We start from the raw sequence: 18,671 nt of genomic DNA on the forward strand, positions 1-18,671 counted from the left end.
CACATGTGCCGTGTATAATACACGAGATATGCGGAGGGAAATTCGTTCCGGGCGTGACGATCGAGGAGGTGATCGTAACGAGTTTTTCATACACTTTTTCGCACCGGTTCGATCACACACGCCACTAGACCTCGCCTCGTCGAAGAACCACTCCAATTGAGCCGTGACCAATTCAATCGACAACCGCGAAAGGATTGGGCCCGATATCGCAGCGCCCTCTCCGAGGGGGAAGAACGAGCGGCGACGAGGCCAAAACGACGACTTCTCGTATCGGGGGAAGGGGGCGGGGAGATCCGCCCGAGGCCGATTTAGGGCCTGACTTCCCCTCCCCGGTAGAACCTTCCGACTTGCTCGCTGAAAATCGTGCTGAATTCGATGCAGCTGCACGCGGCTGCAGAAAAGCCCCCAACTGTTTTTGGGACGCTCCGAGGGTGACTCTTAGGCCTGTTTCCCGATGACGCTCAATCTCCGACGCATTGCCCCAGCACCGGATCCTTCGACTGGATGGACTTGACGGATCGACGGACGCCAGCGCGTGTCCAATTTGGGCACCGTGTTCCCCTGCTGCGGCGATTCGATACGGTGAACCTCCCTCGAGCTTCGCGCCATTTTCGCCAAAGTTCTCTTGGTTTCAGGATCGGCGGATGTCCTGCCTAATCCTGTGCATTTGTGTGACAAATCGCCAATTCATTTATTTTTGTACAACGATCTTCAGTGCCGATCATGTAAAATCTACGGGGCGTTTAATTAAACCACTGGAAACCACCTAGGACGCTTTGAAATCATCGGAAATCAACGAAAGCACATGATAAAATGAAATTCAATAGTATCTTAACGAAACTTAATCATTTGGTATTAAATGCAAGAATTAAAATGATTTCAATGATTTCAGACGCTTATTACCGCGTGATTTTTTCATCGCGATAGTGTGATTTCAAACGATGCGTAATGATTTCGAATAATTTCAACGATTCCAATCGATTTCTCATTATTTTAAAGAATATTTCAGTCATTCAAATTTCTTAGATTAAAAATTTTATTTCCAACTGTTTTTATACATTCTTTGAGCGAACAGTGCCTTGTGAAAAATATTTCTACATTCTAAATACTGATACAGATAATCCGAGTAAATCCTGAACATTTAGAAATCAGCCAGAGGATGATTCTACCGAACTTGATCGCGAGAAGCTAGAAACGATTTGTGTAAATATCGACGCGTTATACCGATGAAGCGCTTTTATTTGCAAGGTAGCATATGCTAGACACGGAGAGCTCGGGGGTGCGTTTAACGTGCGTGGTGGACGAGGAAGCCTTGGGGACCTCGAGGGTAAACAGCGAATAACCGCTGGGGACGAAGCCTGCACGTTACAGGGGGAGGGTGAACCCGAAGCCGACGTATGTACGCGGCGTAAACGATTCTATAAATATTTTATTGCTTAGTGATTTGATTTTATTACGGAGGTAATCGAATCGAGCCACATTCAAGACGGATAATTCCTGTCCCAACGTCGAGTCGTCAAGAGACGGAGGATAAACCAAGTCGGTTCAATCACACGTTTTCGGGAAGTAAAACCTAGACTTGTGGTGAGAAAAAAATCAACCTGAGGTTTTTGAAGATACTCCTTTGATTGGCAGACGTTTTTTTCCGACTGTCGGGTGAATCGCGAAACAAAGTTTTATTGCCGATCGAGAATTGGCCATTTAGGAAAAATTGATAAATTACCACTTCCTACGTCATTTTGGTTGCCGACTATGTAATTTCCTGTGGAGTACCGCGATAGCGTTGACGACCTGCCCGACTCCCGTCGAGGGGGAGGATGAAGGGGAAATGGGGCGTCGAGGATGGGACGCAGTCGAGGCCAACGGAGGCCAACAGAGGCTAGCGGTGAACGGAAATTGGCCCGATGACATTGATTAAAGCGTTTAGCGGTGCGGCGACAATGCCGTTAATTAATCGGATGTGATGCTCGGTTAAGATTTCAAGTTTGTATGATTCTGGATGAATTTCACGTTCCTAAACCCGCAGTCCATTGTCCAGATGTCGACTATCGGTTTAGCTCTCATCGTTGCTTTCTACTTCTCATCGAAATTGACCACCGCCTTGTTTCGCTCAAAGATAGATGATTTCATTTTTTGCAAAATTTAATTTTCGAACTTGTCTTCTGAAATGTTACGCGTATGGTTAAGCTGTAAACTGTTACGAACGTGGGTACGTTTAAGGTTATACTTTTACCAAACAACCGACAATCAGCACTACCGCGATAATTTTTTTTACAAGTTCCGCAGCTAAACTTTGCGTTGGCGTTTGCTCACCGACGCCTTCGCGTTGTTGTTAACCGTCTGAAAAAACCTTTTGAAAAAAGAGAAAAAAAAAGGCGAGGGGGAGAAGTAAGAAATATACAAGAATAAAAAGTGCAAATTCATCGGACAAATGAGCATCACACCTCGAAGCGGAGGGTCGACAGTCGACAGGCTGGCTACCTGAAGCGATTTATTGGCAAGTTTAAAAGATGCGGCCCCTTCGGCATAAGTCAGTCGGATGCTGACCGAACGAGTCGCGTTACCAATCAGCAACCATTCATCCGCTCGAGCGTAACCCCCGCGTATGTACGTAATTAAGTAAGCAAAGTACTTTTGCCAATCTACTTGAACTGTAGACGTCGTTCGGGCGTCTTTTTTCTTTTTTTTTTTTTGTTCGTACCTTCTTTCACCTTGTGCGGCAGCCTCACACTTAAGCGATGCTTTACCATTTTCACTCCGGCTACTCGAACCAACTAATTTAAAAAATTGTGAAAACAGTTCCTAAATTTCTCTCAAAACAGCCAATGAAAACCTAAGAAAAAATTGCAAATTTTCGAGCATGAATGGTGTCGAAAATTTATCCGGATCAATTCTCACGATTTTGTGACAATCTAAATTGTGTACTTACGTACATGCCGCAAGACGTTTTTTCTCACCATGTCATAATGAAGATGAAGTGGAAGTCAGAGAGTGCATATGACGATTCACGATGTAAATCCTGATAGTTACCTGTTATACAGGATCCTAATAAAGTATCAGCTGACGTTTTAACGATGGAGTCATTAAACGGCGTTAGAGTCGGACAAATTTAAACAACGAATAGGATCGCTTTGCTATCGGAAATTAGTTGGGCAGTATGGAGTGGGCGGTGTTGTTCATTCTTGATATGAGGTGAGCGGATTAGAAGAAACGAAATAGGTAAGTAGGTATATGCCTACCCACCTCTGTTCGTACCGTTTGAAATAAGGATGCTAATCGCTTACTTCGTCAGTAATAAGATTTACACTCGACCCAACGAGATGCCACGTGGGCGTCGAATAATTACTACGGCTTTGGTCGCGCCACCTGACTCTTACTCAATAACTCTGCTGTTCGGTTAGACCCCTCGCGTGTTTGTTCAAGAATTTCAAAAATCTGCTAAAAATTGTATTCCCTTCGTATTAGCGACTCTCGCGTCTCCTAACACTCTTTAGAGACTTTTAAATTCACTGGCTTTAACCAATTACCGGAAGAAGAAAACTGAGAGAAAACAAACCAACCACTAACCAACGGTCGCGGTCAGCCCACGTCATTTCGCACAAGATATACGAGGTCATTCTGTAGATGCGTGAGTAAGCCAGTTTGACTCTAGATTGCGGCACTGTAGTATACATAAATAACTTTAACGAATTAGGAAATACATATTCAGTGACGTCATGATTGTTCTTGACAAGAGAAAAAGAAAGAAATGTCGATCAGTTAAAACGATCAACAGGTGAAAAACGGTACTAAGTTTGGAATGCTCACACGTAATTTCATTGCGTTTGTATCAGTACTCACTAAGGAATCTTATTTTCATTGAAACCGTGTAAACAAATGCGTAAAGTTATGTTTTCTCGTTGATTTTTTTACTGCCTATCATAAAGTCACAGCTGTGCATTGCAATTCTGCATGACAGTTGTATTATTGTTTAATTCAACCTTTCCAATAGCAATACGGCAGTATAAACGAGGATGACCGAGAACGCGGTACGGTCAAACGAATATTCTTGTTGTTAAATCAGCAACTTCCACACGTCGAACCTCTCTCGTGAGTTCAACACGGCTGTAAGGAAATGCCGACGCACGCTGACTGCATTAGCACGGTGCACTGGCAGACGACTTATGCCCCAGTCAAAATCCGAAGCTCCTGCATCGCCTGAATCACGAAACCCAGTTTTTGCCAAAGTGCAAAGATATTTCACAGAATCTCACGCTACGTTAGCCCGAAACTGCTCGCAGCCCGGCTGAACGTTCGTTCGCTGTCTGGATGTTGAGCGAGCCGCCACTCGCCGTCTGTACACCTGAGCAAATCAAGAAAGCCGTCGTCCTGGGTCCGAACCGTAGAAAGTACTCAGACAATACCCACTCGCCACGGGGTATCGCTCCAACAATTACCGCAAACGATTATTGCAGAAGCTTGCTAGCTCGGAACACAATTCGAAAACTCTTTACTTTAGCCACTTTCGTTATAGATAAGCCGGTAAACCTGAATCCTATTTTATTTGCTCGGTACCGTATAACTTATCTATTTTGGCATTTGCTTCCCTGGCTTGGGTATGTTCAGTCTGACACAGAGTTAGGATTACCGTTCACGGTCACTTGATTCGCATTTTCAGTTGAAGATAGTTGGATTTAGTCAATTCACGCATGAAACATGTGACGCTGAAATTTGCTGAAACATTTTTATGGAAAAATTTCATCTACTACTCTGGGGTCTAGCAAGTTATGCATAATAATTTTCGGTGTACCGTAACGATGGAGCTCAACGATTAGCTGCACCTGTAATCTCGAGGCGTGCCTATGGCCACCCCTAAGACCAGGCCTTAGTCAAAATTGACAAGTTTGGCCACCTTCTTAACAGCGGGGTATCTTCGCTGACAGGTAGCGGCTCTCCAGACACCTTCGCCTTCTTCCACTTCGCGTTGTCTTGTCTAGATATTTCAAAATCTTGCCACAGAAATGTCGAAGCTCCAGAAGTGACACGGTTGTGAGAAGGAGATACTACAGGGGAGAAGAGAGAAGGTCGTCGCGTCATGCGGACCTAAGACAGGGGAGTCTTCTTCTAATCTTTCGGTGCTGATCGAATCCCAATATCGACGATGAAGTCTGGACACTTTGAAGTCCGACCGCCGCACAACGGGGGAGCCCATCGCTCCAATCCTCATCTCCGATGGGGCCACTCCGTCTGCCAAGACCCGTACCGGCAGTCCGTCTCTTAATGTCTGTCAGGAATTGAAGCGCCTCAAAATAATGGTGCGGATCAAGGATGGGTCCGCTAATGATACGTCGGAAATAACACCGAATCAGACAGGTCATCGTTTAGCTTACAATGAAATGTGCTGGTGCGGGGGAGTGACAAGGACTTCTCACCCGCCTTTCTTTCTTAACGCAAACTGACCGAATGCCATTGAAACTTCATCTTGTGGTCAATACTAGATTGTGTAGTTTATTAATTGGAGTTGCCCGTATTTTCATGTAACATTTTCGCGTCGCGCTATATTGGAGATAATGCAAGAAATGCGGAATAGCAAGAAAAGACCTTATGTTGAGAATATGCTGCCAGTAGAATTGCGGAACATTCGAACCAGCCAGCTAGCTAACCATGCCTTTTATGGCGGGCTGATTTTCACGGAAGGACCGAAGGCAGTGGGTACCTCGATCGGTGCAATCCTGTGCACCTATATCCTTGACGGGTTTCCTGCCGTCAGGGACCGTGGTCGTAGCCGAGGGGAGCTCCTGACATGCGTTAGACAAAGGGTCCGAAGCCGCCATAAAACTGTCCTTCGTCCGGATCGGTCCTTCTCGGCACCCCGGGATGGTTTATGGTCCCCGAGTCCCGAGTCCCGAGTACCGTGGGTCACATCGACTTTAGGATGAGATGATGGCAAGGAAGGTCATCGTGGCTTCGTAGTGTCGACGAAACTTTCTCGTCCTACACGACCAGGTGATTTTGGTTCCCGAATGGTAATCGTCAGTAATTCTCTAGTAATCCTGTAACGCGTCTATTCGGGTGTACAAATCCTGGAGTTACGTTGCTCAACGGAGATAGAAGATCTTCTCTCATCGCCACCGGTCACTCAGCCGCGGATCTTGTCGACCGCATTATGCCGCTAATAGGTTTGGTAATTCTCCATCGAGAGTTTGACAAAGTTTAGGTAGGAGAGGGGTAGAGACTGACCGTGGTGTGTTTTCAGGCCACAACACCTAGAAACTTTAAGACAATGAAGGGGTCGAAGAGCCCCGCTGTTCTGCCAAGACAATGAGCCTATTTGGTGTAACTCTCACCTATCCGATATAGAACAATAGAAGATGGTTAGCCGGTAAACCTTCCAAAAAAAGATAATACTTTCTGGTTTTAGCAGGTAAACGATGACAAACTCACTCGACGGTTGTAAATTTTTACTGGATATCGATACCGGCTCACAATACTCAATGTTTTCCTCCTTATTCTTCGCAATCTGTTCTCACAAGTCAAGACCTAGCTGTCACAACTTTCTACGAAGCTGAAGACAATATTTACCAATTTTCAGAATGCGAGTACATGCAGTTGTCAAAGAGACAGAACGCGGATTTGACATCTAGTGCGATGTATATGCAGCCGGGGCGGAGTATAGCGTTACATTTATGTTAACCAAGGTAAGACGTCCGGGACGCCTGGCTCACGTTCCAAGAGACGACGAAACTCGACGCTTGCACGCCGTTCGCATTACTTGGCACACGTAAATACGGTCAGCCACATATAGCTGCACTGCACCTACGTGGCTGCAGTCGCGTATAATTGCATTTCGGAACACCTTGACGTTGAGAGATTTACTAAAGGTGCTCGCGGCCGGAGTTCCTCGAAATGACTGCGGAATCGGAGAACGAAGCACTTTGTCGCCCCGTAAAGAATTTCTCCTCGCGGAGCAATTAGACAAGCCACGCTTGTAACGAGATAAGGTTTCGTTCCATGCTTGTTAACAAGCCAAACGAATTCAATACTGTTACCTAATGCCCTGCCTATTAATCAGATAGGAACGGCTCGGTGTAAGTACACCTTCGACGAATAGGTCGAAGACAGATCCACTCGTCACGTGACAATTCTTTCGCCACTTTCCTTATATCAACTGCCATACGATCACACCTTATGCGAACTTAAAGTCACCAACATGTAAGATATATTTTGTTATTGTAATTACACTACGTATAATAATCTTTTTGTTGCTTGCTTGTTCGATTCTATCTCACACATTCGTGACATTAGGACCTTATGCCGAAAATTTTCTGTAAAAATTTCGAAACTCTATGCATACTTACTTGAAACAATCATAACCGAACTTAAATATTCGACAGTCGAGCGGATGTCAATGTCACCGTGCATATTGTATATATTATCACATTTACTTGGTATGCTAGTACCTCAGACTAAGTTCATTACATATAAATTGGATAGAAAATTTTCAATTGATAGAATCCGTCGTTCTCTGGCGATTTGACTTAACTTTGGTTTGGGTTACTTTGTAATGAATAACTGAATCTATCCTAGATCTGAATATGACCGCAACTACGTCCCACACCGCTGTGCCAAGTCGAAACATCATAGAATGAATAATGTTATCATTTAACCGATACACAAGAATGATTTTTTCGTCACATCACCTTCGGCTATATCATATGGCTGTATCGTGTCATGTGAAATACCGTTTGTGCAAATACAAATAATTGTCTACTAGAAACCGCCGCGTGCGCAATATGTATCAGATGGATGTTTCACTGTTTGAGGTTAGGATAAAAATTGTAGGAAGTGGAACTGCGAGAATGTGCACTGAAACTAAAGCCGTACTCAACGGTGGACTTTTTACGGTTCGCAGGGTGCACAGCACTCGCATTTTCTACGCCTATCTTCAGCTTTTACGCACCTCGAACGTGTACCACGTATGTTACAAGAGCTGGTCAATGGAGGGGATCGGCTACCAACGAGGCTTCCACCACCCGGCTACACGATCCTTCCCGAGGTCCTTTGGTCGCCTGGATAGCGGGAACGCCGCTGGTCGCCATCCCCTCCAGACTGTCTCGTGGACGCGGCGCACATTGGCACTGGGTTTGTTTACAGGGCGGAAAACGATGGAATTCGGCAAAAACTTACACTATCCGTGAAATATAATGTGAGTCGTCCCGTTTATCCCACATGCCTCCGGCTCTTTCCCATTTGCTTCGCTCTCGCTTGCTCGTCACTTTCTCTAGGCACGTGCCATGCTTTGCGTTTCTACCGGTCACCTGGAACAGACATTGAAGTGTCATTTCGACAAACTGTGCTAATGCGAAACTCAAGTATTTAAATTTTTTTTAAATCAGATAGTACGTATTTTTTAATTGAGCCTCAGAAATTTTCTGATGAGCACACGAATAAGTAGATAATAGTAGTTTGCACAAGGATTTGTACTCAAATCGAAATGATTGGCAATAAAATGGTGCCACTGAAAGCAGATTATTATACCACATAAACCTGAAATTCAATTACTTGTTTATAATTCTAAGATCTTATTACTTCTCATTTTGAAGGACATGCCATGTATATACTTGCACAAAACACATGATTTTCTATTTGCAGAGCCGCACATGCACTAGGTAATTATTTACAATTTGATTCATAACTCGTACATATAATTCCCCCGTCGTTTCAACTCTGAACGATTGCGGCTCCGCGTGGCCCTCGTATACCGAAAAGGCCCCGGAGGGCCAGAGTTCGCAGAGGGGCCGTTCGTCAGTGGTAACTTGTCACGCCGCTGGGCATCGCGCATAAATTTAACCGCGTAATGTGACAGGTCCTCGAACCGCCACCTTCTTCCCCGCCTCTCATTCCTCCGGTCCTAAACGACTCGAGAGTCTTTTCCAAGGTCATTTAGCCCGGCACACGGATAGCTGCCTGAGCTGTAAGGAAGAAATCGCATCTGCCTGGCCCGGGGCCAATTCCGTGATATCCTCCAACACCTGATGATGTAAAAGTTCTCCATTTTCATTTCGTCGCAACATAACGCTTTGCTCGGATGAATTATCAACCAGAAACCTAGTTCTGGTTCTCTGCGTTCAACCAGCGACGAAAGGACGTGGAGGAAATCCGCGAGCACGGAAAATATAGAGAGAGGAAACGAGAGAGGATTCAGACCGGGCAGCTCAACACGCGTTGCATCCTTTCTTCCGGCGGAACTCGATAGCCATCGGATGGCTATCCGGTTTGTGGTCACAACTCTCCTGGCTTGCAGGGGACGGAATTAGAGTCGTCCTCTCTTACGAGGCCCTTTCCCCCCCCGCTTCCTCTATCTATCCTCCAGTCCAGAGGTCAGTGGAAGGAACGTGAGGCGATATTGCACCGGCACCAACTTAATGTCCCCATTTGTCCCTCCTGGCTACCGGAAACGATACATCTCACCTTTATGCCCCGCGGTCGTAGGTGGTACAACAACGCGTGTAACGTGATACTACGGAGAAGTTTCTGCTACGGTTAATTGTTAACGGCCAATCGTTCATTACTTATGAAGCTTTATACACGGTAGCTCACTAATGGAGATTAAGTGCAGATACCTGTCGGCGATAGTTTACTCGCACTTTTTTGAGGTCGTGTTTAGCAGTGAGCTAGGATTTCTGGCTACAGATCAGTCAGAAATGATCGGTTGTTATGGATCATAGTTGAAGTTTTACTGCGAAGGGGATAACTTTCAACCCACTGTATGTTATTTGATCGGATACAGTATTGTAAGGTGCATTAGAGAACATTGAAGTCTTTTACCTTAAATGGTTAACAGGAGAAGACCGATGGAGTGTGAAACTCGACGAAACGGAGTACAGAATTTTTCTACCGTGACAGTTCGTTTGAAACGGCTACGCGCCGTCGCCCGAGGACGCGCGAGTATTAAAAACGTTCAGCACGTGCTCTCTTCCGATGGCGTAGTCTCTATCTGCCTGAAGCGAGCCTCGGGTCACTCCGGGCTAATGATGACGTGGTGAACGGTTGACGGCTCATCCCTAATTACGTCGTACGGCTGTTCAGGCGCGTTTCTACGCGGTCAACTTTTCGACACCGTGCTGTCAGGGCTCTTCTGAAGATCCGAGGACTGGATACGTGCCCGTGTGTACGGACAGGTACGTACACCTCCTCACCTCTTTACTCGGACCAAAGCACATCTGTGTATATCTACAGACACCCTCGCGGTGGCCGGTCGTCGCACATTAATCTTGGCACAATGCTCGATCGTCCGTCCGTCGCGGCTCAAGTTAACGCGACGCTGTCCATCGGAATGCTCATCACCGGGCAATGCCGAGCCGTGACCAATCCGAAATAAATATTGGCGATTATTAACCGCCGGGATGCAGATGGAGATGGAGGATCCGGGCCCGCCGACTCAGAAGGGATGGTAAGTAGATCCATTAGTGATCCTAGAACGATTCAGGGACGTGCGTCGAATTCCTGTCTAATTATGCCATCCTCGTCGACTCCGGCTGAGATCACCAAGATGACAATTTTCGCGGAAATCATCTCTGGCTTTGGAGGTAGACGGGAATAAATTGACAACGTAGTCAAAATTGTATGGAAGCCCGGTTGGGTTTTTAAGTTTGCGGTCATGTTCGACTGGTTCAGGCAACAGGGAAAGCGTGACGGTGAAGAAAAAGAAAACGCACCAGAGAAATAAAGTATTAAAATCGTCCACGAGGGTTGGAGGCAGTAAGCAGGGGTGTTAATTCGAGCTAACCCCAAAGGCCAACACGAAAGGTATCCAAGTATTTATGCCGGCGGTACTAAATGCCAGAGGATCGTGCGTCGATAGGCAGACACCTCTTGCTGTCTATTTCTGGCATGATGGAATCCACAGCCTCCCCGGTCCGATCTAGACGTCGAAGGCGGCGCGATGTCAGGTAATGTCCAGGTGTCCATCCCAGGGGCCCGGCTCTTGATAAGCCGACAAAGGATCGAGAGGCGGCAGTTAAGCACGCACAGTGACCGGGCATGTAGGAGACGAGAAAAAAGGGGGGAGAGCAAGGATACTTTCGGGGTACTGATGAGAGATGAAGATGTCACCGGGATGAACCACGGGGTTGACCCCATCGCGACGAGTCAGCAAATTCCCCACGATACTGGGCTCAGTCGTGATCAGCGAGTCGATGTGATGCCGGGACACCTGCGCGCGTGACACGCAACTGATCCCACATCGCTCGCCTCCAGCTCTCTTGGCAGTTGCAACTCAATGCCGCTGTAAGAATAAGAAGAAGAAACAAGATATGACTGAAAGTTGAAGTGGATGCGGAGCGCTCGAGAGAAAGAATTTTGCCTGTTCTTGGATCGAAGTCGTCATACATACGAGATAAACTTCTTTTAAAGTAGTTCCGTCTTTCGCTGACACATGGTTCTGTTGGTCTGCACCAAGTAAATAGTGGAGAGTCCCTCCAGCGCAAGTGAGAAAGAGTGAGACAATGTTACCTCTCTTTATTGACTCCAACAATTTCTACTGAATGCTCTATCTATCTTCAAGTCTACGATATATATGCACTGGAAATCCCTCGGAAATCACTAATTTTCAACTATCATACTTCATATTCTCGTAAGTATATATTTGAAACTCATTCAGATTTGGAGAATACTTGGTATTATTGACAAGCAGAATTAGTTCTTGCTTCTGCAACCGGCGTCCCCGATCCATATCCCTATCCCAGTGAACGAATTTTGAAACTAAACATAGACAAACGCTGATATGCAGATGCCTAGGCTCGAGTTGAAGCGTTGTCCACCAACTTTGTCTACATTTTTATAATATATTATACACATTGGCCGCGGTATACTTGTCTGGGCGTATATTATAGGGACAGCATCGTAGGGAGATTAAATTTACACATAGTAGCGCGGGTGAACAATAGACTAGCGTGTGTTCTTGATGGGGTAAATATTTGACGTGTGCTCCCTCCTCTTCTCCTACGTCGTCGCCGTCACCCTTGGAGCCCCTGCAGTTCAAACTTTGGTACCCGGCACTCTTCCTGATCGCTGTTTGCTTTGACCACTTCAGTTTAATTGCCACCAAATCACGTATTAACAACGATCCTTGTCGGTGTTGTTGAAGTAAAAGAAGAAAGAGGGTAAAAAAGAGAGAGAAAAAAATCAACCCCTCTGCTGAGAAGAGACATAAAACCAACGCGATGGAATCTTTATGTTTGCCTACGTATTTTCTCGGGAGGAGGTTTTGTGTAGGGAAATCAAAGTCAGTCGGACGTCATGAATCGCTGTGCGCATATCGTCCAATTCACGTTGCGAAATTTCACCGCTCGAGAAATCGTGCCCAGGAAACGGAAGTCCATCTCGCTTGTGCTGCAACGGGACAGTGAGAGGCGTACACTAGACCGTCCCCCGGAACTTTCGTCGGCCGGCGAAATCCATAAAAACTGCGCCGCTGGTTCGCCCGGGGACAAATACAGGTCAACGACGTTCCGCCGACTGGAACCCGCAATTAATCAGTCCCGTCTGTGTAACTGGCGAAAGTGCAACGTTTGACGAGCTCGTGAATTGGACCAGCGTACTCGACAATGATGGGTTCACGATTCAGGAGGAACCCAACCCAATCACCCAATCAGTGTCGCGAGTAAAGTATTTTCGAGGCTGTCACGTATTTCACTACTTTTTGCGCCGTGACGCTGCGGAGCTGATCATTCGCTGCAGATTGAAGATAATCCCGGCAGTGCTGCACATTGGTGATTTGAATTTGAGCGTAATGGGATTGTGACGTCGGTATGCTACGTCAACCAACAACGAGCGCCCGTCCCTTTGGTTCCTGTTTTACCCCATTTTGCCCAGCGGCCGTTGGTACGAAAATTGCGCTCTCCCAAGAGATGAAAGAGTGATCTACCGGCTCCCTCCCACTACGCGGTATTCCGTTCATCCTCGCTCCCAGTTCCCATTGTTCGCATCAATTAACGATAATTGTCAGTTTCCATTCCCAGATTAGCCGCGATATGAAATTAGTCAGGATCGCTGAACCCGCAAAGAATCCGAGTCTGAATACATCGGACACTGTTGATCTATCCTTACACCGATCTTGGAAAATGACGGTGGCTCAAAATGTTCTCTACCCTGAATATTTATATCTTCGTCCAGGTGTTTAACCATGTGTACATGGTATACATGTGATGCAGCAAAATGAATGCGTGTGCGCATGGAGAGAATGATAATACATTGTGGATTGGAAGGAAAGCTGGCAGGTAATTAGGGGAAGCAGATTTTTCATTTGTTGGGCATCATTGAAGTTCCGCTCATTACTCGTTGGCTATACTATACAAGCGTCGCGACGCCTGGTATGAACCAACGCATCCTCTTTTTGTTTCTGCCCCACACCCCCTTCACCTTTCTCTTTTCCTCCGCTGAAAATCTGTATTGATCGGTCTCGTACCAAAAGTTGGCATTATATAATGATACCTGTATAATGGGCGCAAAAGCGTGATGTGCTTCGGTGAATTTATCCCAGAGCGCGAGTAAGTCTAACTCTGACTCTGACTCTTAATTCCAGTTTTTTTTTTTCACCTCGCGTTTCCTCCTCTCCCGCCTTGCGGATGGCAGTGCAGCCGCAGGCAGACCGCTCCTCTAATGAACTGTGTAATAACTAACGTCGTGACGCCCTGCTTCCCATCCACCATTTTCCGCGTCTCGCTGTGCCGACCTGCTATTCCCTTTCCAGATAATTACCTCCCGCTTAACCTATACCTACGCTGAACCTAAATATCTACAAACTCGAAATTCCATTTTTCACAGTTCTTGGGGTCCCGTCGTTACTCGGTAGAACTCTAACAGCTTAATTGCAAAGTTTTTTTTGCACTAATTATCTCATTGTCAGTGTTCAGAACAGAGAAATGTGTGTAAAGTAAAAGCATTTTGGGTTTCAGGGCCTGGGAGACTTTGTCAACAACTTGCGTATAAGTAGTTTGACCCGTTGTTCAATTAAAAAGTGTTAAGCGTGCAATGAGGTGTCTGGCGATTCGAAGTTTCTTCTTGGTTAGAGGGAATTCCTTTTTTGCTCGTTTCTTTTATCTGTCCTTCTTTTAATTTCCTGTTGAACCCTCCACTGCCTAACCAGATCTAGATTGCGGACCTGTTTGTTATTTCCTCTCGGAGGAATGGATTATGATAATTGAGATCCACCGCAGTCTTCTACGTGAACAACTCTTTCATTTATTTTAATTTGTATAACGTTATCTGATGCATACAATCTGGTATTTTTCACCCTCACGTTATACAGTCCTACTGCTACTCCTGAAGGAAAATGTAATCTAATAATTTTTTATTCTATAAAATGGTTTTTGAAAATCCGCCGACACTTGCTCTATAGAAAAGAAAAGAGATTTGCATCGCTGGTGGTTTTAGCACTGACAGCTTAGGTCAAAGCTGATACCCTCCTTAGTTGTGAATGATTATATTCGACTGACCGGGCCTAAAGTGATGCCGATTATCCGAGGCCTAATCCAGTCACCGGGGTCAACTTGTTTCTTGTACATCAATGTTCTAAGGTAGTGAGTTATCCACTGGGCATTGTTGCGTTATTAGTAAATTGGTGGCATTAATAAAAGCGGCGAGATCCAAACGGACCCCGTAGTTCACTCTTCTCTTGGTCATAAATCCTACGGTTTTCTAGCTCGGATTTATCATCGGGACAAACTCGAAGGTGCGCCGATTCTCCGTGGCCGAGACCAGGTACCAGGAGATGGGCAAAGCCGAGGTCGAGTCAGGCTTGATGTATGTGACTTCGGGAGTGAAGTCGCCGGGTTCGAGTCATGGTGATATTAAGATATATGCGTCGACGCGTCCCCATGCATAGATAGAGACGTCTGATTCAGGCCTTCAGACAATCATTCCTAAAAGCTTACGGGGACTATTTCGTATCCTGCCTTCTCCACCTCTCGCACTCTCTTTCAGTCTATACCCCACTTTTATTTAAGAGACTATATCTGAAAGTTTGTCGGAAGGTTGTTTCTGATCCTATTCCTGTAACATAGCCATTTCATTGATTTTTTCCCTCCCCTTCTCCCGATACGGAGGACCTGTTGCGAATAATTATCAGCTCAGATACTAAACTTCGCTCGGTGCTCGTAAATTTTCCGGCGGGTGCTCCGTCTGGCGGCCAGTTTGGAATCGGCTTCAGGTTGTAAGCAACGGTGTGAACGTGACGAATGGTGACAAGACACCCACCGATATTGCTGGAACCCTTTGAGTCTTGCTACCTTTTCGTTTTTCGGGTCCCCAGGCGACTTTGGCAGTGTGTTTATAAACCAACCATTTCTACACTACTAAGCCTTGCTTCAGTCTGCAGGTTTGTTTGCAAGAAGTTTCCAAACTTTGAATCAGTTTCTTCATACTTTTACAAGTTCCACTTGCAAATCGTACCACAAATATTACAATAAGAGCAGCAATTCGTGGATGGGGTAAAAGAATGATAGGAGAGAAAGAATATAGGTCAATTGACGATGAAATAAGAGACCACTCAACCGAGTTTATGGTCTGTGTTGCAGGGACTGGACGGCCACGAGCAGCGCGCGCGTCCCGGAGTCCTGGCCGACGTGAACGCTAAGTCCTGTAAGCTTCGCCTTGGCCTTTTCGCGCCTCATGGTGAGTCTGAGACTGGGTTAATTTTATGAGGAGGGTGAAATATCTGCTAATAGTTGGCACCAACGTGCTTGTGTGTAGGACTCTTAGACGTAGATTTTCGTAGCACGATCGCGACGGCCAGTGTCCTGAGTAGGTATCAAGAGAAGGCAAGAAGTAGGTGCCTGATTAAACCCGATGCTACAGAGTGGCGTGTCAACGGGTCGTTAATTCGCGCCACTAAATCACCAAAAGGCGCAAGGCGCAGCTGCGGACTCAGCACAAGTCTGATGTGTCGATATCGGGAAAGGATAAAGAATAATGCTCAAGGTACATGAACAAGTCAGTTCTCCGATTATCCGTGCAGTAGCAGTCCGTAAATAGAGAGTCGAGTTTGCCGAAAGTTGGGAGTCTATTAGGAGTCTGGATGAATGAATGAAACAAAATGGGATTTGTCCTGGTCCGAACAATTTTCAAAATGATTGACAGTACAAGCTTGAAGCTAGTTCATTGGTCCTTTCATGTTTTTCTACGCGCCGGAGTCTTGGGAATTTAAGTTTCAGTACTGAATTTAATTCGCATCTATCTATGTCGTTTTGCATTATAAGAAGTAGGTATTTGCTTTTTCACTTGCAGCGTCAGCGGCCAGAATGAAATATCACTCATATTGGGAACCGGTTTTTACCTGCGGGGGTATATCGTCGAAATTTTTATTTATCGACGTCACATAAGTCATAACCCTCTCGATTCAGTAATTGCGAGGACCGGCTGGGCGCCCCAATATTGCGACAACGAGTCTGCAGTCGATATCCGGGGGAGCAGATAATTTCACACCGTCCCTACATACCCGTCCTCAGTGTCCATGCAGCAGCTTCATTTACTTGTTCACTCGTGGCAACTACCTGAACAATTTGACAGTGAGTGAAAGCACCACCAAAATCACACAGGGTTACACTGACTTTATTGTTTGAAGAAACAAAATCCTTGAGCTGGAAGTGAAACCGAAAGGCGCGGGTGTAATGATTTGAATTTCGTGGAAACTCTAGGATAACCGATGACGATGCTGGAATGCGCAACCTCATCCTTCCAACCCCACTTTCGACGCACACTTTCCACCCGAACTTGACGGCTATGAAATCGCTCCTGATTGCCTCGGTGAACCTCGAGTCACCCTGCTCCAGGTGACGGTGATGCGATCGACGATCATTGCGTCGTCAGGATTCCACCGCAGGATATCCGGATTCCTCATTATCAGACAGGGATTTTATTTCGCGTTATTTTTTACCAATAAGACGAACTTGCGGCGAAACTTACACCGCAGTGGCTCGACTTCGCCGATCATCATTTGTGACGGTGCTGCGAGATATCGCTGATTCATGGAAAGAACTCCGCCTCCGACGATCCCTTTCTGAGTTCTAGGAGGTGAGATTGACTCGTCAAAGTTAACGGAGGCTACATCCAGCATCCTGAAAGACTTCGGCTACCTGTACCGAAATTTTCGTCATCACCCGAAAACCAACCGAGACTAATTGACCTCCGGTTGAAGAGTAATTAAGGGAACACGAAACACACCTGATACGGATTATGAAGATCGCGTAACCCTATGGAGCAGATGCAGTCTCTTAACCTGTACAGAATTTTTTCATTTTTTCTCCTGTGTTCCTGTATTGAAAATTCATTGTTTTATTGAACTGAATTTGCGCTTTATACGTTTTTGGTATTTCACTTTGAACATGTCTGAATGTACGTGCAGACTAAAGTGTATCACTCTACGCGTTTCAATTGGGACTTTGATGAAGAAATGCCGCAGAAAGTTACTTTGTCCGTTATACCGGCGCACAAATTGCTACTTTAAATCTTCCATTGAACGGGTTAAGTCCCTGCCGGCTATCAGTTAATGATTAGAAAGTGTTACAATATTAGTTTGATTCCTTTTTTTGATCTCAACCATTTGCTCGTTTATTATCGTTAATAAATACTTCCGGGTATTTATGATAGGCGTGGAGTATAATTTTATTCGCAGAATGAGCGACGCGGAGTTAGCACCATTTCTTATCTCACGTTTGACTAATTCACTTATCCATTTTTTTCATTCCTTCTGCATAATTTACTAGTTAAGGTGTCCTAGAATTCCTTTCCCTGTTCTATACATCCCAATGAATCGTTGCCTTTCTAGGGATCGCGAATTTATATTAATTTGTATGTGACGCCATTTTTCTGAAACGGAATTGCGGATGGATTAAATACCTACGACTAGATTGTTTCGTTTCACCAAAATCAAATTGAACTAGCTTTTGAAACTAGTCCATCAGACATCACGCCTAGAGGACATATTGAAGAAAGGCAATTTTCGTACCTATTAGATAAAAACAGCAATGGTATCGAGGTACCCATGGATCATGCTAGAGCCACTTACTTTTTCTTTAGAAAATAATAATGAAATGAGACAAGTATTTAATGAATTTGTAACGGTTCAAAGTTATTTTATACGCGCTAATGTCAGATTTACCGTAGCTGAGAAGACAATTATAATGTGATAGTGCCGTATGTATCACGAGAAGCGCACATCATGACAAGTTGAATTATGTATTTCGGGAATTCAGACTCTGCGTCACCAGTAGAGGATATTTTCCAAACGAATTCTTTGTTTCGCCTAGTGACAGATGAACATTGTATCGCCAGTAAATTTTGATTACGTTCGTTACATCCGTAGAGTTCTCCAAGTATCTGGATATTTTATCAACAAAGGTCAATCAAAGTCTCAAAATTTTTGTTCACTCTGAGTTCTGATAATCAACGAATATATATCAGTAGAATATCTGATCTCAAATTCAACTTTCATCGTGCTTTTTAATCGCTCAACAAGTTTAATTTACTCCAAGACCTTAAGTTACTAGACTTTTCGATCAAGCTTGATCGATTGGAATTTGTTTCAGATACATACCCTGGAGCGTTCATCGTATCAAACGTGAAAACATTTCAATTTGTTTCATGCTCTTCAATAATTCTTCGCTTGAATTAGTCTCGACGTTAGCGGTTCT

The 18,671-nt window shown here is 45.2% G+C and overlaps 1 protein-coding gene across 8 annotated transcripts in view; it reads left to right on the top strand.

Moving 5' to 3' along the window:
- Positions 1-18,671, top strand: part of LOC107222045 (transcription factor Sox-2) — a 314,756-nt gene that overhangs the window by 275,590 nt on the left and 20,495 nt on the right. The window contains exon 4 of one of the 8 annotated variants that reach the window (XR_006902930.1): positions 15,558-15,573. The exons of 6 other annotated variants lie outside the window; for them this stretch is intronic. Coding sequence is in view for 1 of the 2 variants with exons in the window: in XM_046731976.1 (XP_046587932.1) it covers positions 15,558-15,609 (52 nt within the window). In the remaining variant the exon portion in view is untranslated. Of the gene's footprint in view, positions 1-15,557; positions 15,655-18,671 lie in introns of those variants that run through there. One more of the 8 variants, XM_046731976.1, reaches the window with a different exon arrangement.

Source organism: Neodiprion lecontei, chromosome 2 (genome assembly GCF_021901455.1).
Source record: "Neodiprion lecontei isolate iyNeoLeco1 chromosome 2, iyNeoLeco1.1, whole genome shotgun sequence".
NCBI lineage: Eukaryota > Metazoa > Arthropoda > Insecta > Hymenoptera > Diprionidae > Neodiprion > Neodiprion lecontei.